Here is a 25,446-nt window from a genome sequence, read left to right as displayed (position 1 = left end):
CGATCGATCTGTGGGAGCATTGGCAATCAATTAACTGGATCCGGCTTCGACAACTCATTACATGATAAATCATAAATGCTTGCCACTTTCGTGTGTTTTCGACAGTTCTCAGCTATTTCATAAGCATGCTCATACGCCCCGTTGTCCCGTTAGTCGGTTAAGGCGCTGTTTGTTGAAGCAAATCAGAAACCGTTTTCAAAAGTTTGAATTGCACGAAACGTTATTGAAAGCGACGGCATGCTTACCAGTACCAGTACCAGTGCCAGCGCCAGTACCGGTACAGATACCGATGCCGGTGTACCTTTGTCAATGTCTAGAGTTTTGCATTTGGCTCAGATGAATAACTGACTGCATATGTAGAACGGCCGGAGATATGTCACATATGTATGCATAGATATTCATACTCGTACATGCCCGTACATATGTATTTCCAGCTCGAGCATATTTATTTAGCAGTACTTCAAATGTAAAGTGAAAGGCCACGCTAAGCTTGTAACCTTGCTATTTAAGCAACGTAAACGTGCGATAAACAAAACTAGAAACAGCCAACTGTTCCAGCATCAACAGCAATAGCAATAGCAACAGCAACAGTAACAGCAACCACAACAGCAACAATAACAGCAACAATTTGTGCAAAAGTTTTAAGGAACTTTTCGTTTTGTGTGTAGTAAGTATACTATATATGCTCGTAGTACAACGAAACAGATTTATATGTGGGGGTCTGTATGTAGGTATCTATACTCGTAAGCCACAGTCAGACAAGCTCAATGAATTGACTGCAAACATTGAAGCAGTTAGTTGCCTAACTTGTCAACCCAAAATGCTTGGCAACGGGAGCAGTCAGAGCAACAACAAAAACCACATCAACTGAAAAACAAAAAACTGCAACAGATATTTGTTGGTTCCTATGACATGCAGAGACAACAACAACAACAGCAGTAGGAGCAAAGACAACGACAACGATGACTACGACGACGACGACGACGACGACGACGACGACGACGACGACGTCGTACTCGACTGTTGTCGCTTGTCAGAGATTTGTATCAAACGGCTGGTAACAATTTTTCCGTCTGACGTTTAAGGCACCCGAAAAACTTTCCAGACGCTTTTCTAATTTTTGCGCAAATAGCTTGTAAGCGCCAACAACTATTTAACACGAATTTTGCGAGCAGAGCAAACATGCTTGTTGCCAGCAATTAAAAGCAAACTGACATTGTGAGACACTTACCATGGAGTGGCCCAAGTATTCGGCGGCATTATCCGATATATAGAGCAATTTGCCATTTTGTGTGAGCATCATCAGAAAGCCGGAGAGTGCCTGCAATACAAAAAGAAAGACAAGACTGTATGTTAGAGATGTCTAAATTAATAATGAACTAGTCATGGACAGCACTCCACAGACACTCAATAAGCAAGATGTTGTATTTTGTTATTATTATTATTATTTGTTATTATGATAATTAATTGTCCGAGTTCCCATTGAAAAGAAAATGTCTTCACAAAACAGGAGATTTCTTTTGATGTGGAATAATTTAGATATCTCTATTTCGTTTGGCAGTTTCTTATGTATGTAGGTGTATCCGAAATATTCAGGTATATCGGTCTAGCAGTGGTCTTAATTATAAACACTGTACACTGTTTATATTTGTGTCTATTAATTTTTCGCTGTCAATATTCTCATTATGATCGCCTGAGAATTTAATCGGAAATGAAAAATCGTAAATTTTTGTACCAGGGACTGTAATCATTATAAGTGTTATTAAATAAATTACGAAATAATGATTATTTTTTCATTTTATTAATTCGCTCACAGTTTAATGATTAATTTTGAGTTTTACTTTAAAAATTAACCAATAATCATTATTGATGAGCAAAAAAATAAAACATAAAATAATGATTATTCTTTGATAATTTATAAATCATGGTGAAAATACATAGATAATCCTTAAAAAGGATGTCAGTAAATTCCTCGCTTTTCAAAAGTTACTATAGTTAATGATTTTTTCGTTTAAAAAAAAAACAAAATAATCATTATTTGCGGTCCCTGATTTGTACACAAATCTGAATCCATCAGGCAAGACATGGAAGTTTTATTATCTGTCGAGCTGGGCATACCATCAGCGTTCTAAAGAGAAGACAACAGCCTCTTTAAGCTTTTCATACCCAACCACACATCCTTATGTAAATCTTACAAATTGCTATATTCTTTGTATAGTAGTATTTGGTTTCTTTTTTAATAGAAGACAGACATTCTGAAAAATGATTGGGGTACTCTGTTTCAAATAGTTATACATTTGAGGTACGATTGAAACGCAATAATTTAACCTATTTTCAAAGTTAGATTCTTGCTTCATGGGCTGAGTGTCCCTCGAATATAATGCGATTTATGTGTTGTAGGTCCAAAAACATCTCTGATTACGTTTGGTTAATACATCCTAATGTAAATCTTACAATTTGTTGTAATCTTTGTAGTGTTTGGTCGCTTTTTTAATAGAAGATAGACATTCTGAATAATGATTGAGGTATTTTGTTTCAAATAGTTTCCTATTGGAGGGACGATTGAAACGGGAAAATCCCTTTTCGGAAGTTAGATTCTAGCTTCATCGGCTGAGCGTCTCTGAATATAATGCAATTTATGTGTTGTAGGTCCAAAAACGCCTCTGATTGCCTTTGGTTGGGATGGAGAACACTTTTGGAAAATTTAGTGAACTCCGATCCCGAAGGGCTACTGACTGGCTTCGTTTATTCCTTAAACAGTTGCCCAGGAAATGGTGAATTCCGCACGGAGTGTACTTTGAAATGATCCTCAGGTTCAGTTGAGAACTACTTGCAAGCTGAACCAAGAAGACCAACTCGAATGGGACTTCATGCGCGAACATACTCGTATCGTACATACTCGCACAGATGCGAACTGTATCTTTTTGTGTGTTAAAAATGCAAATTCATTTTCGCGTCTGCGCACTAATAAATTGTTAGCTTCAAGACGTTTTTCTCTGCTGTTTTTGTTACTGTTGTTGCTGTTGTTGTTTTATTTTTTTCGGCTTAGTTGACAACTACCACGAGTATATTTAATTCAGTCACGAGTGTGCACAAGTATGTAGATCAATCTGCCGCGCTGCTTCTGTTTGACTGCCTGGCTGACTGTCGTCCGACTGTCTGACTAGTTGACTGCTCGAATGGCTGACTGCCGGAATGCTTGACTGGCTGACTGGCTGGCTGGCTGGCTGACTGACTGACTGACTGACTGCTCCTGTTGTTTGGCCAGGCATTTATTGTTATTTCAGTGTTGTTGTTGGTGGTGTTTTTGGCGCAGCAAGTGGCACTCTCGTTCAGTAGTTTCTTCGTTGCCTTTGCAATATCTGTCAACGATTTCTGGCTTATGATATGCGACAGTTTGTGCCATTAATAGAGTTGTTTCTTGGGAACTTTCAGTTAGTTGAGTTGTCAACATTTTGTGGCAGATAAATTGAGTGCTCGTTGTTGTTGTTATTGCTGTTCTTCTCCTTCTTTTTGTTGTTGTTGTTGTTGTTACTCACCTTTGAGAAGCCAATATTTGGTGTTGCTGTCTGATGGTGGAGCGCATTGTGGCGCTTGAAAACTGTCAGAAAAAGAAACGGAAAATAGAGTTAGAATTGAGTAATTGAATTAGTTGACCTTTTGCGTCATTAACAGCCGCGCCCCAGCTGCGAGATCCGCTTAAGTTTAGGGGTAGAATTAAATTGAAAAAAAGCAACAACAAGCAAATTGCAGTTTTCCCCAAGCCATTTAATTTTTATGCAAAAAGCTAAGCTAATTAAAAAAAAAATCTGTTAATAATAGACTCGCGTTGACGGCAATTGTTTGATGCAATGATTGCAATTCATTGATTATTCTACATACAATGAGTGTGATGCGCTGCTTGATCGCTGTTACTGTAGTTGTTTTTTTTTCTCTGCTGTTATTGCTTTACAAAAACAAGTGAATCACAAAAAGAAAATGTGTCATTGTCACTGAGACGGCAGCAAACAGCAACAGCAACAGCAACAGCATTGGCAGCAACTTTAGAGATTGCTGAGCACAATTGCCGGTTTGCAGCTGCACTGGGGCCAGCATCAAGATCAATTATTTTTAAAATACTACGAGATACTCCCGCACCTGGCAAAAGCAACAACAGCAATGGCAACCACAGTCACAATCAAAGCCTAAGCAGCTAAAACAGCAGCAACAGCAGCAGCACCAACAGTAACCGCAACTGGCAATTTCATTGAACTTGAACGGAAAGGCCATGAATATAGCCAGATTTTGTGTTTCAATATTTCCAATAGTATTTTCAGAATTTCGTTTCGAAAGGTTGTGGCAGGGCAATGAAGAGGTGTGTCCATGTTGTGGACACTTTAGAGAGACAGAGGGAGGGAGGGAGAGCGAAATAGTGTCTGGCTGTGGGAAAGGGCATATGAAATGGAAGTGCGAGGCCAAGAAGAATGGCTTAATAGAATATTTGCATGGGAAGTCAGCCAATATTGGAGAATTATGCAGATTCGATTTATAAAAAATATGTCTCCTCGTTGTAGTTTCCCATGACATCTACAATTTCTAGTCAGCTATTTACTAAAAAATACTCGCTTCCTTTAAAGCACATCAATTACTAAAACATTTTTCATTTCCCTACCAAATTGTTTTTATGTATCGTCTGTCCTTTTCTTTATTAGTCAGTATGTCCTTATGTTATGTACGACAATAACTTTATTCCTCTATTATAATGAGCCGCAAACTACACACCCTTTACACCCCTCAACCAATTATATTCCTTATTTTTCAACTGCTTTCAATATCTTGATAAAAAAAAAAAACTTTTTTATTCAACAACTCTTTATAAATCATGTCAGTTCTATTGATGGTTTGTGGGTTTATTTAAATATTTTTAAAGAAATTTGATATTTCGGAAGTAATATAAGGATGTCGTATATATTATGTAGCAGCAATGGAGTTTAATTAGTTGAAAGGTTCTGGAGCAGTCCCTGGTCAGATAATTGCTATTTCGTCAGCAAAGTGTAAATGCTTGCGTCAATCGTCCATTATTCATGAGTAATCAAATTGCTCTGTTGATTCAATTATAATAATGTGATTATTTGATCATAGTAAGGCTATTTTAATTCTTTTACACATCACTGAAAATCGAAATGGTAGTTGGTTTTTCGTAGCACCGATCAGGAAGAATGTTAATCTTCATATTATAGGTATATATATACATGATTAGCTCGACAGGATGAATCAAATAACGTCGTCCATCTTAATACTCTAATGATATCGATCACGCCAGATCACTGTATCATATAGTTATGTACCTATTACATTTATGCAAGTCATCACAAGAAAATTCAAAATCAAGAAATTAAATTAATTTTGTTGTCTTTGCTTACGAATTAGCTGTTGCCTAACTCAATTGCTTAATATTAATTGCCGCTTTAAAATGGTGACATTTAATGTGTAAAAGAATTGATTTTCCTTCACAATTTTTCATTTCTTTGGAACTAATCGAAGTAGTTCTATTGAATTTGGAATTTGGCGTCAGATAAACTCAACTGGAAGTCTGCCAGTATGTCGAAAGCTGAGTTGCACTAAAAACTGTTTAAATTATTTATATACAGCATTCCTGTGTAGCTTAAAAACAACATAACGCGTTTTTTTTTCTGCCATATTTTGAAATGGTAATAGGAATGATATGATCTATTAGTTTGCTTTTAAAGATATTGGCACCAAATTTAAGTTGATCGACGGAAAAAAAAGTAGTGACCAAATGTGCAAATGTAAAATGTAGTGAAATATTAGATATTATAGAAACGAAATAAAGGTGTTGTTGTAAGGTTGCAGGGCTTAAGTAGCCGGATCTGTATTACTCCATAATTCTATTCTGCAAATGGTGAAAATAAGTGAAAGCTTATGTTGTTCTACTTAAGTTATTTGTTAACATGATGCGACTAATTTTGTAGCTGATAGATATGAATTTGACGAAGAATAATATATTTTCTTTGCTAGTTTTAAAATACAAAGTACAGCCAGAACTGAATAATTGAATTCAAAAATTCATTTAAATTGAAACATTGCCGTCAATGATAATAAAGTGGCGCAAAAATAAAAGTGATTGATTAGGTGAATACAGTCTGCCTTGTGTCAGTAAATTCTCGAAAGTTTCATCTTTTAATGCTGGCCATATCTCTTATGTACAAGAAGCTCTGTTGAGTCACTCTTCAATATTAAGTTAATATTGATTAATTTAAATATATAAAATTTAGAACACTAATTTAAGGTTTAAAAAGCATTGACGGCTTTATTTGATGTATGTATCTACAATTCATACAAATCCAACTATTTTATCGTCTGACCATAGCTTTGGTGTTGTTGTCCTATAAGTCGTCCAAGAGGCACAACAATTGCAACCTAATGAACACACCCACAACACTTGGCTGTTGTGCTGCACCTTGAGCCTGAACTTGAAGATAAACAGCCTGCCCAAATGGCCTGCTCGGGTTCAGACAAATGCGATAGCAAACTATTATTAACACAATTTGTGATTATAAATGCTTCTAAGCAATGACACGTAAACACACTCACACACACAAACACACCCGAAAAGGCAACGTAGCAACTAAATATTCGAAGCCAATAGAGCAACAAACGCCGACAATTTCTCACACTTAGCGCAAAAATCGAAGCCGCCTCACTTCGTTTTGTGCACACCCCAAAATATAGTAAAAAAGTAAAATAAAAGCAAAGCAATGAAAATACAAAATAGAGAGAGGGAGAGAGAGAGAGAGAGAAAAAAAACAGTACTTAAGTTTAATTTTTTGCAATTTGTAGAACACATAAATCGCACATTTTGATTTATCGCAATATTTATAGCAATGCAAGGCGCATCGCAGGCAAAAACTTGTGCCCGTAGTTGTTGTTACCATTGCAATTGTGAAATTGCCTACTGCCTAGACCTGGGTCTGAACCTGGCCTGGGCCTGGGCCTAGGCACGGAGCTGATGCCGATGCTGAAGCTGCAGTTCCAGTTGCAGTCGAACTCGAAGTCGCAGAAGGAAGAATCGAAGCGCAGTTCACATGCCGCTGCATTATATGTGAAAGATGCGAGCAAAGTTAAGCGCTACATTGTATGCCTCTCTACCCATAGAGACTAGTGTGTGTGAGTGTGTTATCTATGGGTTTATATCCCGCACAACACTAATTTGAAAAACAATTTTCGTAATTATCCACAAAAAACAAAACAACACAACACAAAACAAAAAAAAAAAAAAAGAGTGCCCAGCTTTGACTTGATCTCGTTCGGTTGCAGAGCCTAGCGTTGACCTGCGCGCATGCGCATTAAAAGAGGAAGAAGAGCCAACTGGACGCTGTGCAATTTGTTCAGTTGTGGGCCATGTGCGTGCCTAGACGCTTAGGCAATTACATGCGGGGGTCGTTCTCGTCTCCTGTAGCTGTGCAAACAATTTCGTCTCTACTTGTAGACATATGAATGATGGCCATCCGCATAGCGGTATTTAGCTAAACGAAAGGCAGCGCCAAGGCTTAGCTTTTTGAGTAGTTTCTTATTTTCGGCTGTGGTTTGTCATGGCGGTGGGTCTGCGTCCAATTTTTGGGCTTTGGCGCACATATGCACGCCTGCATGACTCATGAATATTCAATCAACCACAACCAATTATCATCAGGCCGCCCCTCTCTCGACATATAGTATGCACATATATATGTAAAATGCATAAAATGCCCTCAATGGCATGTTTACATTGTAAATAACAGGGTGAGAGAAAACTCAGCAGAACAGTTGAACCAATAACTGATATGATATATGAGATGAAATGATATGAGGTGAGATGATATGAGATAAAATGAGATGTTATGATATATAAACACATGAGATGAGATGACATGAGATAAGTTGATTTAATATGAGATGATATTATATAATATTATAGGAGATGATAAGAGATGATTTGATGTGAGATAGGATGAGATGATATGATATATAATATGATATGATATAAAAGGATATGAGATGATAAGAGATGATATGGTATGAGATGATTTTGCAATAAGATGTGATGATTTGATATGAGAAATATAATATATATGGAATTAACCGCTTAGGCACTGTGCACTCTAAGTGCAACAATTTCTTCCCAAGAATATGAACATGCTGTTATTTCGTATCACCCTGTATTGTTTGAATTTATGGTATTTACGAGCAACTCACCTTGTTGAAAATAGTTGGCTTTGCGGACATAGACACAAACGAGCGCCATCAGTTGCAGCTGCGACAAACGCTGGCGCGTAGATTGCGGCAACGGCAGCAGATCGCGCAAATTGGCAATCTCCGCATTTATGAGATCTCTTCGCATTTTGGAAGCGCCCTTGGTGGACTTGTTGGCATCGAATCTGTAAGTGAACGAAGGAGCAGTGAAACAATTAGAATATAGCTCTAGCGCATTGCTAACTTTTCACACCAGAGCCATTGGCAGAGCTGGCCTCAGCCAGTGCTCAGGTCTACAGCTTAATAAGCCGCTTCCTTGGTTGGGCAGCTGGCCCAGAGGCAGAGTCTGAGGCAGAGGTTGTGAGGCATTCATCGAGCGCCATGTAAGGCGCATGTGTTTTCACAGTTTGAACATAGCGCCAATAACTGACTAAGTGTGTGTGTGTGTGTATCTTTAAGATACGTACTCGTACATACCAAAGCGCATGCGAAATGCATAAATAACTCATCGCGCATTTAAAAATCATACAACAAGCAGCCGAGTTGTGGATGCTGTTGCTGCTGCCTTGTGTTGTTGTCGTCGTCGTTGTTGTTGTTGTTGTTGTGGTCAGGCGGTTGGCCGCTTGATGTGGGGCACACTTGCCACATGCCTTGTGCGGAAAATTGTGCAAGTAGGTTGGCTGTTGGTTGTTGGCTTGGGTTGTTCGCTGGTCTGCTGGCTTTGGCCATCGGACTGACCGGCAAGCAACCAACAAGCGAATCGAACGAGCGAACGAACGTTTAGCGTTTGTCCGTCTGCCCGCCTGTCTGTCTGTGTGTGTACTTTTGTGAGCATATTATTTACAAGGTTGAATTCATAAATCATAAATTTGTCTTTTTATGCAGCGACGGCGGCAACGATGGCAACGGCGGTACACGCGGCGTATGCGCAATTCGTCGCTGCACTTTCGTGGCCATTGTTGAATTGGTGGGGGTTTTGGCAAGCGGTTTATAAATATTGGTAATATTGTTGTAATAACAGCAAGTGCCCGCGCCTTTTCGCTTTCCTGGCTTTATTACCAAAGCGACCAAAGGCGACGGCACATACTCATAGTCAGTCAGTTAGTCAGTCAGAGCGAGTCACTGCCATTTTGCCGCTGTTATTGCCTCTAAATGGCCATGTTAACATTTAAAACAATCACACACATGTATCTTTCAAATATGTATTTCTGTTTGTACGCCGTATGACTGCCGCATGTTGCATGCAACGGGCATGCAATGCACACGGACACGGACGGACAAATGGACCCCAGCAATTGGAGGCGCGAGGAAGTGGCGATGGAAGTGGCTCTGGTTGGCGGCTTTTCCACTCTTGGCCATAATAGAACATTGCGCTGAGACCGCGAAACACAATTTCTTGCTCTTTCTGTTCGTGTTGTTGTTATTGTTGTTGTAGCTGCTGCTATTTTAGTGAATTGAGTGGTTATGCAAGGGGCGCACAATTAAGTCAAGGTGATTTGTACAATTAAAATGAATATTGATTTAAATGCTGTGATAGCTGGAGCAAACATATGGCATATGGCGGACCAGAGCAGAGCATATGGCGTTCGCTTGTGATTGGTGGCTGTGGTGGGCTTTGCTCGGTGGGCGAGCTGAAGTGAAGGGCAACCTGTCGTCGAGCAGTTGAGTTCAGATTGTGCGTTTGTAGAGCAACTCCGCACTTGAGAGTTGTAATAAAATAATTGTTTTTCAATTCGGGCACTTAACACATTGCCTACGAGTAATTGAATATGAATTTATAAGTTCAAGGAGCTCCCTACTCATAAAATACCTTTTTATGGCTATGTTCGATTTCTTGCCGTTGATTTCTCAATATTCAATTCGATGTGCGTAACATGAAATTTCGATTTCACTGAACTCAACATTAACAATGACTCAGCTGGCAAAATAAGGTTGTTCCTGCAAAGTATTATTTATCTAAAGTTTACAAATGTTGATCAAAACAGAAACTTTGCTCGATTTTCTAAAAATGTTGGATGAGGTCTTCATTGCCGAATAAATATTTCTGAAGGGTCTATTTCGTACATCATACAAAATCAAAACCTTTGCCAACACATTGAGGAGTGTGTGAAATGATAACCTTGCCCGCAAATTAAGACTTTTGTGAAATGAAAAGTTGAATAATGTTTTTGCCGCGGTAATATGCTCATATGTTTACCTGATTCTGCTTCTTTAAAAACTTGCATTTACAAAAAATTAGCAAATTAAAATAGCTAACAACTGAAATATTTTGTTCTGAATTGTGTTGGTATTTGACTAAAATTTAAATAAGTTGAGGACCTATTTTTTACTAAAGAAATTAAGTACAGGTTTTTTCTAGTGTTCTTTGTACAATCACTCGATTAATGAAGTACCGAGTTAGTGCGAGATCAAGGAGCTCGCAGGGTTGTCAAAACTGCTGCATTCCATCCTATTCTACTACCATATTTCATAAGCAGAAGATTACTCTGGGAATGTATATATTAGCACCTACGTGTACATTTCTACATAATGTAAAGATTTGAAATATATTTTATATCCTTTTCCTTATGCCCTTTTTATCGACGATTTTAAGAGTATTTGAGATTAATTTTCATCGATAAAAGTTAGTTTTGAAATATTTTGATAAACTTGCTGTCATTGGGAACGCAAAATGCGAATGTTGTACATCATTTGTACATTTCATGCGGAATAAGGTCTGAATCTGCTTTGCTTCTATAATACTTATTGGATTCAATAGAAATGCATTTAAAAAAAATTTGAATCGTTTTTTACCAGTCAGTAAAAAGAATTCTTATTACATTTTTTAAATAATAGGTGCATACCAAACTAGACAATACTTTTGAAAAATGATGAATTATTTAAGTGCAGCTAATTCTATTTTTACACGATTTTGATGTAACACGGTTTTCAAATTATAAATGTTATATATTTTTTATATATTTTAGAGATAAGGAACCAATCACCTATTTTTGCATTTGATTAATGTTTTTTTTTTTTACACCGTTGTATGAATAGAATAGGTGTATATCTTTTATCAATTCCCTATCCACATCTTATGATAATCGTTTAAATAGAACCCGAGTTATCGCATACAAAGGAACCTTGTGTTTGTGCTATCGGCACAAAAATAATTAAAAGTTCCTCTTCAGAATTCAATATTCCATAGATGTCATTAGGGAACAGTCTTCCGAAATGCTTCTTGCATTGAGTCGGAAAATTATTGTTCGTATGTTGAATAAAATGAACTTAATTTTCCAAAATATTAAATATATGTCATTATGTGTAATTTTTATTTTTTAAGCGTAAGAACCATTTATTAACCATTGTTATACTAGGGATAAATGGCATTGCGCTTTTAACAATGCCCCTTCTAGCTCATCTGGTTGGTCATCGCTCTCTATTTTGAGTTCCAATAGATATGATCGGACAATTGTCGCACAATGTTCTTTAAATAAAAATATGGAAGCATAAAAGCAGTTGCATCTGATCACAATGCAACCGGAAACATTTTGCTTCGTCATTTTGTGAGCTTTTCACTTAGTGCATTGCTCTCTATTTTTTCGTTGCTGGTCAACATGAAGACTATAACAACCTTGTGCTATATTTGTTCACCAAACACTTTCACAATTTACTGTTGTCCAGATCAAGACTGGATGCTGATGTTGTATGCAGCTTTACAACTCTCTAGCTAACAAAAAAAAAACAAAAAAAAAACAAATCGGATTCTTTTAAAAGCTTGTCGTTCCAATTCCCATCCGATTGCTTTAGCTGGCGGCAGGAATGTTCATGTTTGCAACATTGCAACATTTCCCAATTAGCTGCTGAAAAATGCCAACGCGTTGCCTATTTGTGGCATAATTAATAAGTTTTTTAAATATTTATCATAAACAAGATGCGCGACCAGTGTCGATAATATGATAATGGCATGACCAACAAGCCAACCTGGTCAAACATAATGCACGCCAAAAACGTGTTAATGGCTCTACCGGCGCTATCAACTGTAAGAAGCGGCAGCAGCAGCAGAAGCAGCAGCAACAACAACAACAACATCAACAACAGCAACAGCAACAACACGAGACTAAGGCTGGGAGCAAGATATATCAGTTGGGGAACAGAAAACTCCCACAACTTTGCGAACAGACGCGCATCTCGCGCTTGTAATCTACATCAAAATTTATCTTCAGAGGCTAGCTGGCCAGGCGGTATGCCCGGAAAGCTCGGACTTGGCTGTGAGTGAGCGAGACATGTCAACATTTCTTAATATATCTATCGCTACCTTGAAATCTGCCTGCCTGCCTGCCTGCCTTCTTGCCAGCTAGCCGGGCTAAAACACACACTCATTCAGGCAGCATTAAGTAGCACTTGGTAGTACGTTCTTGTAGTTGTAGTTGTTGTTGCAACTACTGTAAAAGTTGTTGTTGCTAATTAAAAGCATAAACACGATTCTTAGCGAGGCGTCACAGCAGGCTGGCGAGCCTGTAGAGACTCTGGAGGCTGGAGAGGCTGCGGAGGCGGCGTAGGAGCTACCCTCATGTAATCTTAGTGAAGATCTTAATCAAGTAGCCTGCCCTAACTAAAGTTTGTTTTACGCTTCACTGACTGCTGTGTGTGTGTCTTTTTGAGCGTTGCATAGATCAGCAACAACAACTGCTAATACACTCGCTCTCGTTTGGAAGTCCTGTGTGCTTTACGGAAATTAGGCTTAAGTTTTGCTGCTGCCATCATTGGTTTCATCAGAAGTTTGACTCAGAGAGTGGTGGCCAGTTGATATGAAAATGTAAAGCTCTGAACGACTCTATTCATACCATTTAGTTAATGTTCTCAAATAATATATAAATTTAACCAAATGCGTTTTTATTTTTAGTTTCGATGGCCTTAGCCGAGCTCGAAGCACAATTGCAGAACCATGAACGACCTTGTAATAATTGAATAATACCTATAAACACTTTTTTATTGTCCTACCTTTTTATACCCTGTACCCGTAGGGTAAAAAGGGTATATTTGGTTTGTGCAAAGTACGTAACATGCAGAAGGAAGGATCTCCGACCCCATAAAGTATATATATTCTGAATCAGCATGACTAGAGAAATCGATCTAGACATGTCCGTCCGTCTGTCCGTCCGTCTGTCCGTCCGTCTGTCCGTCTAGATGAACGCAAGGATCTCAGAAACTATAAAAGCTAGAATAACCAAAGTTGGCATCCAGATTCTCCTAGATCCGAGAAAGGACGAGTTTATTATTATTTTTTTAATTTTCCTCCCCTTCCCCCGCTACAGAATTTCGTCAATACTGTCCACATTTCAAAAGCTACATAAGCCAAACTGCACACGCAATCTATATACAGTTATCTACTTTTGGTTTAAATTTGATCCAATTCTAAGAAAAGTTATTAGCTGCAGTTATTAGCTGCAAACTGCAGCAACAAGTTCACTCTTCTTCTTCCTCTTTTTGCTGCTGCTATGGGGGCATATAACTCAGTGACGGATGTTTAGCTGGGTACAGGGTATTACACTGTCGGGCTTGCTTGACTGTAGCGTTCTCTCTTGTTTAGCTATAGGTATTGGCCATATTCAACCCGAGGGAATACTGGTATCCTATTTATTGTCTATATAAAGAATTTTATAATACACCTATTTTCACAAGAGAATTCTCCTCTATAAAATATTGTCATAAAAAAAAAATATTTTTTTAAATCGATCGAGTAATGGTGCGTATGATCTGCACTTAAAATGAAAGAAAACACTTGTGGCTTCAAGCAAAGGCCGAGTACTCTATGAAGTAAATAAATATTTTTGTGTATAATAATATATTATGCTTCATACCAAGATCATGCGATAATAAAAATATTGACTATGGAATAGTGAGTGGGATTTTGTCAATCTACAAGATAAGACAATACTGGTAGGTTCGAGTATACAGCTAAGGTCAATTACGAGTTAAGGAAAGCAGAGAAGTTGGTTGGGAGAGAACTATATATATATTTGGATAGATACAATTGCGAAGCCTCACAAGCAGTTATATTATTATATTATTTCTGTCTGTCTCTGCCCGTTTGTCCGTGTGAACCTCAATAGCGCTCGAAGCAGAACAGCTAGGGAAACCAAACTTGGTATTCATATCTACAAAGCAAGTTTGTTACAAGTCATAGATGTATAGTTTTTCATTATATACCGATTAGCTGTAGAACTAGTATAATTATTTGTTAAATACCTTTGAAAAGTTAAACCATTTTATATATCTTAACCATATCTTAACCATCTTAACCAAATATTGTGCTAATTAGTTCTTCAAAATACTTCATATTCAACGTCTATACAAGTATATAGCTGGCATAGGAACAATCGGCACTAAAAACATTTCTAGTACCACACTCTAAACAAAATTTATTTTGGATAAAGGACAGCAGTGAGGGAGAAAGTGGGTTAAGGGTATACAAGAGTCGAGCTTGGGTTGTACTCGGTTTTTTAAAATGCAGTCATACCTACTAGTATAAATAGGTACGATTACGAAGAATTTAAAGAGTAATTATATACTTTTTGAGTGGATCTCTAAAGAATCTCAACCCTTTAACGCTTCTTAAGTACAATATGTAGAAGGTGTATCCTGAACCAGCATTATAAGTAGAATAATTATAGAAATAAATAGTTCCATAACACACCCCCACTGGTCCTACTTGAGTGTGGCAATCGACTTGCATCTACTTGTTTTGGGTTCAACCCTGTGCTAATTAGCACATAAAGCTCAAACATAATGCTAAACTATTAACTTAAATGATTTTTAAATGTGCTCTATGGCATTTTTATGGTCTGCAGCGCCATCGTAAAACTTTGCAGCAAATAAATCACAGTGAAGCACACACAGAAAGCACGCCCAGAGGCTTGCGTCGGCGTTCAGTGGGAACTGGGAACTGGAAACTGGAAACTGGGATTTGGGCATTGGGCGCTAGGCACTGGGCACTAGGCACTAGGCACTGGGCGCACAGTACGTATCAATCTAAACCGAGTTTTAATATGCATGGGGCGTCAGTCAGCCAGCCCAGGCGAGCAGGCCAGCAACTTGAGCGATCCAACCAACCAGTCAATAGCAATTGCAGGCCAACAGAAACACGAAATTTGCGCAAATTTTTATTGCACTTTTCCTGGAGCGCCTATTCGAATGTCTAGCATAGGATTACGATATACACGTAGCCGGACGCAGCAGTATGCCAGCCCGTTGAGAGAGTGTGTAATTTGGGCGAGTTTATTTGCCATATTCCCACGATATAGTTTGCTGTGCTCGGCACTCGTCGCTCTGGGCCAACTCTAATGATTTCTCTGCGGAAAATAGTGCAAAATGGGCGCATAATGAACGTTGCGTCCAACTGATGGACGGGGACGAGCGCAGGGGCAGACTTGGATAGCTTCAGACAGCTGAATAGCCAGACATAGAGACACACAGACAGACGGACGGACGGACAGGTAACCTTAAACTGGCCACCAGTTGAACCCACGCTGACCACCAGCAAGTCGCACCCGCACATGCTCCTCCCAGTCCCTCGTCCGGCCACTCCACAATTAATTGCCAGGCGCCGCAACAATGCTTTGTGTGTTTCAAAAATTTCTCGGAATCGCTGCGAATATCCTATGTCTTCCACACAAACACTTGTCGGCGGCCCGCCAAGCGCGTCTTCTTGTTTTTTGGGTGCCCTATGCGTCTGCGTAAGTCGGTGGCAGTAATCGATACCTTGCTGAGCCGCCATCACCATCACCACCAGCACCACCACAACCACCACCACCATCTCAACCACAACCACAACCACGATCATCGTCGACTTTCAGGCGACTCGCAGATTGAAATCGACGACGTTTAGCATGCAAAAATGGCAAGGAAAAAACAACCGAAAAGCATAAAAAGGGGGACCATCTAATAACCATGGGGTGCTGCTGCCAACGTCGCCGTAGCGGCCTTTGGCCAAATTATATGGCAGTCAGTGTCTGGCCGAGCCCTAGGTGTGTGCACCGCTTGCGGCAATGCGTTTTATGACTCTACTGTGAAGATTGTTACGCTTAAAGATGATGGGCTGCCAAGGACTACGAGTATAAAAAATAGGCGCGCTAAAGGCCTACATAGATTATGTGATAGCCGTGTTGATGACCTCGTTTGATTCCAGATTATTTAGAAAACATATGCTAAGATGGCTTCAATTTATGGTTTCTGGCATAGCTCTACAAATCTAATCAAACATGTTTGAAAAATCGAAACAGTTCTAAAATCATCTACTCCCTTGTCCATATTAGTAGAGAGTATCACCAAAAGTATGTACTTTATAGACTGCTGATATTATTGCTGGCAACGACAAAAACGGTCTGAACAATGCACACATATTTTATAAATCTGTTTCTAAAATCAGTGATCAGTAAAGAATTAAATGTATTAAAACGCATTATGAATGGAAGCATATCTGATTACAGTTTTATTTCCAAAAGTATAGGATTTTAGTCCAAAAAGTCAATAGTCTTCATAATCTCTAGGATATAGTTTCTCAGGGACTTCCAGGGTATAAATACTAAATGCTGGATATTTCAAAATTAAGTTTAGAATTTCTGCAGCTCGAAGCCAAAATTTTTCAGTCAATCTTTATCAATACTATTTCGATTAATTATGTTTTGTTTCCCTAATTTAAAATTGGTTTATTCCAGATAATTGTTGTAACAAATTTAGTTATAACTGATTTAATCTCCTTTGGAACAACCTACTTTCAGATGTTCTTCTAAATAAATGAATGTTTCTTGTGGCGATGTAGAGGCTGCTAATTAAAGAGTTGCAATGCCGTTCTCTAGCAGTAAAAGGTGTTACTTTTACTTTGTTGTTGCCAGTTTATTTCCATTATTTTGAGACAAATGAATTCTCAATTCAAAAAGATATGCAATTTCCAGAATTTTATACATGTTTCTGAATAGTGAGCAGTAAATGTTTTGGTAAATTAGTTAAAAATCTCTTAAAAACTGGAAATCCAGTTGCTTCACCTTTGGTTAGTAGCAGAAGGAATCAGGAAAATAAGATAAAAGTATGAACATTTTATTTAGCCATTTAGTATGAATTGAAGCTGATCAATCATTTAATCATTGAGAAATATTGTGTTGTCGAAAATGCTGGAATTACTTTTCACTTAATTGCTCATAAAAATTAATCGATTTTAAATGATTTTCAGCTTTTTAATTGGCAACTATGTACTGCAACATGAGTATTTCTTCAGCTCAAAGCACCTAATACGTACATGTATATATGTATGTGTATGCACTCGTATATATGCATGGGCATCAGCAGACAAAACTCAATTAAAATCGACCAATCGACATTCATCGAACACAGCGGCGGATTCGCTGTTAATTAGCTTAATAAATTAAGGAGACTCCATGTTATGGCGGCCATATAATTTAGTGGCTTAAAATCGCATTAAAAAGAGCATGTGCGCTTCGATCTGTCTGATGGATGGATGCCGTTTTGTTTTTAATGCGTTCGCCTGCTGTTAGCTACTGTGTTTATTTTGACGCATATTTCTAAACTGTGCTCAGTTCGTCCCACAAGCGCAGCCACATCGGCAACCACATCGGCAACCACATCGGCAACCACAAGCCACAATAATAACAACAATAAGCTGGAGAAGGGGTGTGTGGAAGAGAGTCTGCAATAAAACTTCATTTCATTGCCTCAAAAGCCCAGCACAGAACAGCACAGCAGAGCAGCGTGTGGACTCTTCTCCCCATGTCTGATTGGAATCTTGGCCACAATTTAATGATGGACTGCCAAAAGCACACTTCGTTTGGGCATTGAGCGGTCGTCATCGACATCGACGTCGACATCGTCATCACCGCCGCCGCCGCCGCATAATTTTTCATATTTTTATGATTTGTTGCTACCGGGTAATACTCGTACACCCGTTGCGCAGACCTCGTCCACCAGCCCAGAAAGTCTGAGCATTGCCTATAGAGCGTAGCTGCTACCGTTGCTTTGCTGCATTTGCTTTCGATTATCTTAATTTGCGTGCGAAACTGACTTTTTTGTTGCCGTTGCCGTTGCTTTTGCTTTTGCTGCCTCAGCTTCAGCTCCAGCTCCAACTCCAGTCAATACATAAGCCAAACCCAAAATTGTGTGTGTACGGAAATTTTCCCATGACTTTGTTCTCGGTATCAGCAGCAACGGCAGCCAATGCTGGCTGAATATTGCCGGCGGTCTCTTGGCCAGAAATTATCCAAGTATGCTTCGCCTGGATTGATGGTTGAGTTGTTGGGACGGCTCACTGACTCTCCGGCTGGTTGAGTGGCTGCTATTGCTATTGCCACAGCAACAGCAACAGCTACTGCCACCGCCACTGCTGCACTTTACCGCCAGGCAATTAGCACAAGGATACAAAGGCTAAATAATTTGCGCTCAAATGCCGCTGGGCATGCGCAGCAGCGCTGGCAGTCGGGGTGCAGTTTTTTCAGCTGCTCTGCTACTTTTGTTGTTGCCTGCCCCCCGGTTAGTGGGAGTGAAATGTTCATCAAGGAGGTGATCGCTAGAGATGCGTAAGGACGAACTAGTTCCAAAAAACCGCCTTCAGTTCGAGAAATTAAGGGTTATTATCAGCTTCGAGATTTTTATAATAATTATAATGCAATTTTTTCATTAGCAAGTCTTGAAATGAAATAGAACCCTTTCTATTTTCTAAGATATGCAAATATTTCCAGACAAGCTCTATTCACAAACAACGTTGAAGCCACGACAAACAAATATTGAAACAAATATTGAACAAACTACAGCCTTACTATAATTCGCATAGTAATTACAATTAAGTATCGATAAGGCACCCATAGCATAATTATCTCTCCTTGGAATCGGACTGCAAATATCGTTCGGTACTTATGCATATGATTTTTAATATTTTTTATTGAACAAAGAGTCTGCTTAAGAAAAATTACTATTGTTTACTTATTTTATAAAGCTAACAAACTAAATATTTTGCACATTATTAAAATTTATATTAAAATTGTGTCTTTACGGCTTAGAATTAGGATTCCGCTTTCAAATCTTTGTTTGTGGCTTATAAGTGTATTAAAAAAACGTTTTACGGTGAAAAAAAAAACTACAAGTATTGCTGGTTCCTTTACTAAAATGAAACTCTAAACAGTACCAAAAAGACTAAAAACGTGAAATTTATATTGTTTATAGGCTATTTAGATGAAGTAAAACAAAAAATGGGATGTTAAAAAAATGTCAGTTTTAGATTCAAAAATCAGATTCAGTTCGAAAATGTACAGCAAAGTTTGAAAATATGTCCACATATAAGGAAAACGATTCTTAAATAGTAGCAGCATTTCGTTTTTTGTTTTTTATTTTGCATATATTTTGACAAGTGTTAATTAGAAAGGCATGTATGAAACAAAGTTGTTGAATTTCTAACTAAAACTGAATATAGTTATGCATAGATTGAAAATATTTTGTCAATCAGAAAATAGAATTGTGAATTTTAAAAGGAGTCGTACTTTGAGATTGATTGATTCGGGAACGAATTTTAATGAAACACTATCAAAATTCCGAGCAGCAAGCTTCGCAATGCAATCATACAGTTTTTCAATTGAACAGCATAATAGTCGCATACAGAGTCGAGCATCAAATCTTTGGTACCAATTGCCTATATTTTAAGTGGATTAGTGAGTGCGGAACACAGTGAATCAGTTTTCAGAATTGAACTAGTCTGCACACCTCTAGAGTGCACGCATGGCTCACTTATGTGCTCATCAATTGCTGTTTACAGAAAATATCTCAAGCACGCTCGTCCCGCCAAAAGCTAGAAACTGTACGAGTGTGCTGTAAATTCATGAATTAGTTTGGTAGCTCGCTCGCGCTCCCAAATATTGAGGCAAGCAATTAGTGGTGGCATATCTGGTGCAGCATTGCTGCTTTCAACTGCACCAATAACTGTAGCAATCAACCGGTGTTTGCATTGCAGGGCCCTACAAATACAAGTAGACGTACGAGTGCCATTGGGAGCCCAGAGCATAGAGTATACGGGCATAGTAAATAACTCGCGCGCTTGCCCGCTTACCAAATGTGTTAATGAAATTAGCAACATAAAATGCTCGCTTGCAGCGCGCTACAGATACAAATGTATCTGCGCGTGCTAATTGCCAAAATTAACACCCCGGGCCAACCGTTGGATGGCCGACAATACGAAACGGATTCGGTTAGTTTCACTCTTTGGCATCTCAGGAAATTCAAATGCACTTTACATATACATAGTAGCAGCTCCCTACCCTGCCTAGGCTTCCTCTTTCTTTTCTTGTTTTCGAAGTGCTATGCTGCCTATTTATTTTGTTGTTGTTGCTTTTGTTGCTGCTCGTATGTGTTATATTTTCTTTGCTTTAATTAGTGTAATTTAATATTTAGAGCATATTGATATAGTTTTCATTGTTTAACGGTTGTTTGTTTCGGTTTCACGTTAGTGTGCTTCGCTAGTTGTTGCTGTTGCTGCTGCTTTTGTTATTGGTGTTGCTGTTAGTTGGTTGTGTTGTTTGCTTTAATGGTAAACATGGAAAATATTTTTAGAAATTTATAAAGTCTCACCATTTAAACATTACGATTTATGGCGCGTGGAACTAATAGCACAATGAACCTTTCCCCAACTTCGAGCCTCTCGGATCCGATTTTGTGAATGGTGGGAATTCGAAGAATTTCACATGTAACGCCCAGCCCAATTGGTGGCCGTACCTTATAACATTTGGAATGCAGTGTTACCTCTATATATTGGAACTAGCTATTAAAACTAATCTCCACCAGGATATGAAAAGTTTAGCAGTTTAACGAAATATCTAACAGCACGCTAAAACCTTTGATCAAAATAGAGCAGGAAACTGCACATTAAGTAGTCTAAGAAGAAACCGTAACTTAGAACATTTGAACATTTGTCTACTAGACAAACAAACCCTACAAACCTACTTGTACAATGCCGATTTGACATACTAGATAGAAAAAAGTAACTGATCATTTTTTAAGGATAAGAGAAATCTTCAAAACTAGCTAGATATTTTCTCCCAAGACTTGAATCTTAAATCTGTGATTGAAATAGATTTGGAAGCCATACAACTTATTAGAATGCCTTGAAGAGGAAAACTGAAGCTAAAACAGTTGTTCCTGACGTACAGCGATGGGGTCCTCGATGCACTTAATATTTTATATAATTGTCGATCTTTTGTTACTTTTCCACAAGTTAAAGAATTGCTGATGATTTGGGCTTACAGTAGTATAGTCTTAGTTCATAAATCAAACGAAGCAGCAAGTAATTAATTTATAGTGTAGTCCTCCAACAGTAGCTTCGGCCTATCCGAATCCGAATCCTACAGGACAATAGATTATTCTAGTCGTGCAATACCCTTCAACGAATAATACTAAGTAGTAATATTACATTTTTGCTTCCTAATTTTCATAGATACTTCGCCTACGTATGTTCCTAGCGATTATTTTCGAAAGAAATTCATGGCATGTAGATAAATTTAATTGGAAATCTCTGGATGACATTTTATGCCTGTTGAGATGTGACAGACATAAGGAAGCCTCTCCGAGCCCATAAATCACTTATCTTATAAGGGGTCTTCCACTGTCGGACGTGCACGACTGGAACATTCTCGCTTCTTCCATTTTCAATAGTCCTTATGCAAGAGACATTCGAAAAATGGAGAAAGCGACCTTACTTAAACAAATTCCATTACATTCCGCGATTATTTGGTTCAATTCAACCCCAGAAGTAGCCTGCTGAACTGGCTAACAAATAATCCCCGACTGGGCTAGATATTAATTATTTAATTAGGTTTTTTTGATTATTTTTAGCTCATTGGATTGTTGATTTTTTTTGGGAATTCTTACGAGTACTTATATATTTTAGTTTTGTTTATTATATGTATTCTACAAGTATATTCTAATAAAAATTCGTATTGTTTTTTGTTAGTTCTGATAACATCTCCGAATACTTTGTACTGTAGATCAAAATAGACTGACCGAAGCGTAAATGAAAATTTGGTAAAAAATTATTAAGTCTAAGTTACCCATCTAAGTGAATACATTTTAAAATTATTTATTTTTAAATTAAAGATAGATTGCATGAAATAAAATTGCTTGCAATGGCTGGCTTTGGTAAGTTGAAGAGTTCTTAAATAGTTCTTCGTGATAAACACCTAGAAAGGGCAGCAAGGATTGATTATAGCCTACAATTTAATATTGGAAATAAATTAATAATTTAATCACCTCAGTATTGGTTGGCACTTTTCAATCGATTTCTTCTTATTGTGACAATTTGTTATTTTTTTCCATTTCTTGTCCATATAATATACACGAAAAATTCAAACTAATTTGCCTAAATTGTAAATAGCTCTGATAATATCTCTCGGACATCTGATCAAATCGGTAAAGAAGAAACACAGACTTTCAAGATGTGGCATTAAGGATGCGACAGATTTGAAAGAACTTTCCGGAAGATCCCGGGTCTGGAAACTTCCATGAATATATGAAAATGTTTCGAGAACGACCTTAAAGGTAAGTTATTATCAATTTTTTGACTGCAGGGATTATTTAGTTAAACGCCTTTTTTGTCCTTGGCCTTCGCTAGACAGATAATTCCGATAGTTGCTGCTACTACAAGTCACTCTAATTTGCCACTGTTCTTTCGACAATAAGCCATTTCCGTTTGCATTGTGCGGTGGATAGAACATAAGACCTAAAACCAATTGCCACCTAGCACCACAGCAGAAAACAAAAAAATCCAACAACAGTACAATACGAGGAACAACACCCACCCACCAAACGCTGCACCGCTTCTCACCCACACACACTAGAGGAGAGATCGCAGAGAAGACAAAGTTGCCAAGATGCTGGTGCAAAAACAAAAAACGACCCATCAACAACATCACACGTGATTTTTACACATTTCAGAAGCAACGGCAGCAGCTACCCAGACCCAAGTGGCCATCTACGTCGTCGTCGCCGTCATCGTCGTCGTCGTTGGTTGCCGTTTTCGGGGTCTTAGCCGGATCAGCAGCCGCCCGATTCTGAACGTGGTAATGTCAATCGCACTGTGCGGGTTTAACTTATGGCAAAACATTTGAAGCACTAATTAATTGGAGCTAAATAAAATGGCACAACAGCTCGAGAAGCGGCAGCTGGGGAGACGCAGAGATTTTTCCGCTGCTTGAGTATCTGAGACGTTGACTGCCTGACTGCCTGCCTGCCAGGCAGCCACCAGCCTGTTGGTCTTGGTCCTGGCGTTGGCGCTGTGGGTACGCACAGCTCTAAAATGCTGGGCCTTGGCTGCTTTGACTGACAAAGATTACGAGACCCAGATAAATGCGAACTACAAGTTGCCAATACAAGAGGCCATTAAATGTGCTGCGATCGAATGTGTGCGCGCAAAAAGGAAAAAAAACTTTTGTTGTGGCAGCAAAAAACAAAAACACAAAACCAACCAAAAAAAAAAAAAAAAACGGAAAGAAAAAGAGAAGAGATTGCAGTGAAATTGAAAGGCAAACGAAATCAATTGGGTTTCTAAAAACTGAGCAGGATTTGCTGGCGAGGGCTGGGCAGGGCTTACATACATACATATTTCAAATTAAATTGACAAATATCGACGTAGCGTGGAAACAAATTGAAATTAAAAGTTTGCATGTTGCGCGATTTTTGATGCGTTGCTGGCGCCGATTTGTTCCAGCTGCTGCTGCTGCTGCTGTAGTTGCTGTTGTTGTTGTTGTTGGTCGAAAGAGATGCGAGATAAAGTGTGTTGCCGGAATTGGCGCTAAGACTCACCTTGTAAACATGCCGGCTGCCTGTTGCTGTTGTTGTTGCTGTTGCTGCTGCTGCTGTGCGGCTTGTTGCTGGCCTGTCTGTTGCTGCTGCAAATGTTGCTGTTGCTGCTGTGACAATGTTGCAGCCTCATGTTGCTGTTGCATATGTTGCTGCAAACTATGGTGCGTTTGCAAGGCGCTCACATGATGATGGTGATGATGATGCGGATGTGGATGTGGATGCTGCTGTTGTTGCTGCTGCTGCTGCTGCTGTTGATGATGTTGCTGCTGCTGCTGCAGCTGATGCTGATGTTGCAGTTGCAATTGATGATGTTGCTGCTGTTGCTGCAGTGCGTGCGTGGGCGGTGGCGTTGGCGCCTGATGTGAAGCTGCTGTCGCTGCCAAATGTGTGGCCAAATGACTTGGCAATAAAGCGGCTGTGCCGGCCCCCGTTGTCACCAGATTCGCCGCCTTCTCCAAACCGCTACGTTTATCCGCGTACATTATTTGTTGGTCGCTTTGTGAATACGTGCACGTTCGCAAATATTTGGTTTGGGACTAAAAGTAGAGAATGACATCGTTGTTAAAGCGCGACATACACATGCATCTCTCACTAAATTCTTATGCCAATAAAATTAATGTGTGTATATCTATCAATAAATATGTGTATCATAATGAAAGTCTGCAGACCTGATTTGCTAATTAATCGAAAAAACAAAACTTGTACACACACACACGCACAGACGCACACATATACATGAAGTGGCTCAATTTTATTTTTCTATTGGTCATTGTTTGAACTTTGTATAAAATAGGCAAAGAAAAAAGAGTGACTCTAAAGAATGATCTGCCTGCCATTGTTGTGCGGAGGGCGCCTATTTGAATAATCGAGTTGCGGGTGTTATTGGTTGAGTCGCCAGACAAAAGCGACGGACATGGGCTCGGACTGGGATTCGGGCTCGGAAACTGGACATCAACGTCATGTGCTTGCGCTGCGTTTGATGAGTTGGCACTTTTCGGGCACATTGCATAAGGAATAATGATTTATGGCATGTGATAAATGAGCAACAAACCAAATATTGCGGCCAAGCAACAACAGCACAGAATGCAGATATTCCATAACCAATCATTGCTATACAAGTACATATATAGATAGTTGCTGTTGAAGCTACGGTCGGTAAAAAAATGCAGCTAAAAATACTGTTGGTGGAACTGTTTACAAAATAGACATCGTGCTACCTCATCTCTAGACCGAACCACATTCTTAGTGTAAATGGGTTGAAATGTAAACACCATCACTACTAGGAGGTTGCTATCTTTAAACTGTCTCTGTTCATCTGATAAATCCCATATTGAACTCAAAGAAATGCCACAATAAAGGTTTCCCTAAATTATACTTAACATTGCT

At 38.8% G+C, this 25,446-nt stretch overlaps 1 protein-coding gene across 1 annotated transcript in view; it reads right to left on the bottom strand.

Annotated features, from left to right (window-relative positions):
* The window catches only part of LOC115625438 (neuronal PAS domain-containing protein 4), a 38,448-nt gene extending 13,906 nt beyond the window's left edge, over positions 1 to 24,542 (bottom strand). The window contains exons 1-5 of the mRNA XM_030520484.1: positions 24,393 to 24,542; positions 24,061 to 24,173; positions 8,233 to 8,414; positions 3,540 to 3,601; positions 1,232 to 1,321 (exon numbers count right to left, since the gene is read on the bottom strand). Of these exons, the coding sequence (XP_030376344.1) occupies positions 1,232 to 1,321; positions 3,540 to 3,601; positions 8,233 to 8,414; positions 24,061 to 24,173; positions 24,393 to 24,542 (597 nt within the window). The remainder of the gene's footprint in view (positions 1 to 1,231; positions 1,322 to 3,539; positions 3,602 to 8,232; positions 8,415 to 24,060; positions 24,174 to 24,392) is intronic.
* Positions 24,543 to 25,446: the final 904 nt, after the last annotated feature.

The sequence above is a fragment of the Scaptodrosophila lebanonensis genome, unplaced genomic scaffold, assembly GCF_003285725.1.
Source record: "Scaptodrosophila lebanonensis strain 11010-0011.00,11010-0021.00 unplaced genomic scaffold, SlebRS2 tig00000072-arrow-pilon, whole genome shotgun sequence".
NCBI lineage: Eukaryota > Metazoa > Arthropoda > Insecta > Diptera > Drosophilidae > Scaptodrosophila > Scaptodrosophila lebanonensis.
This window is presented reverse-complemented; position numbering and strand designations above follow the sequence as displayed.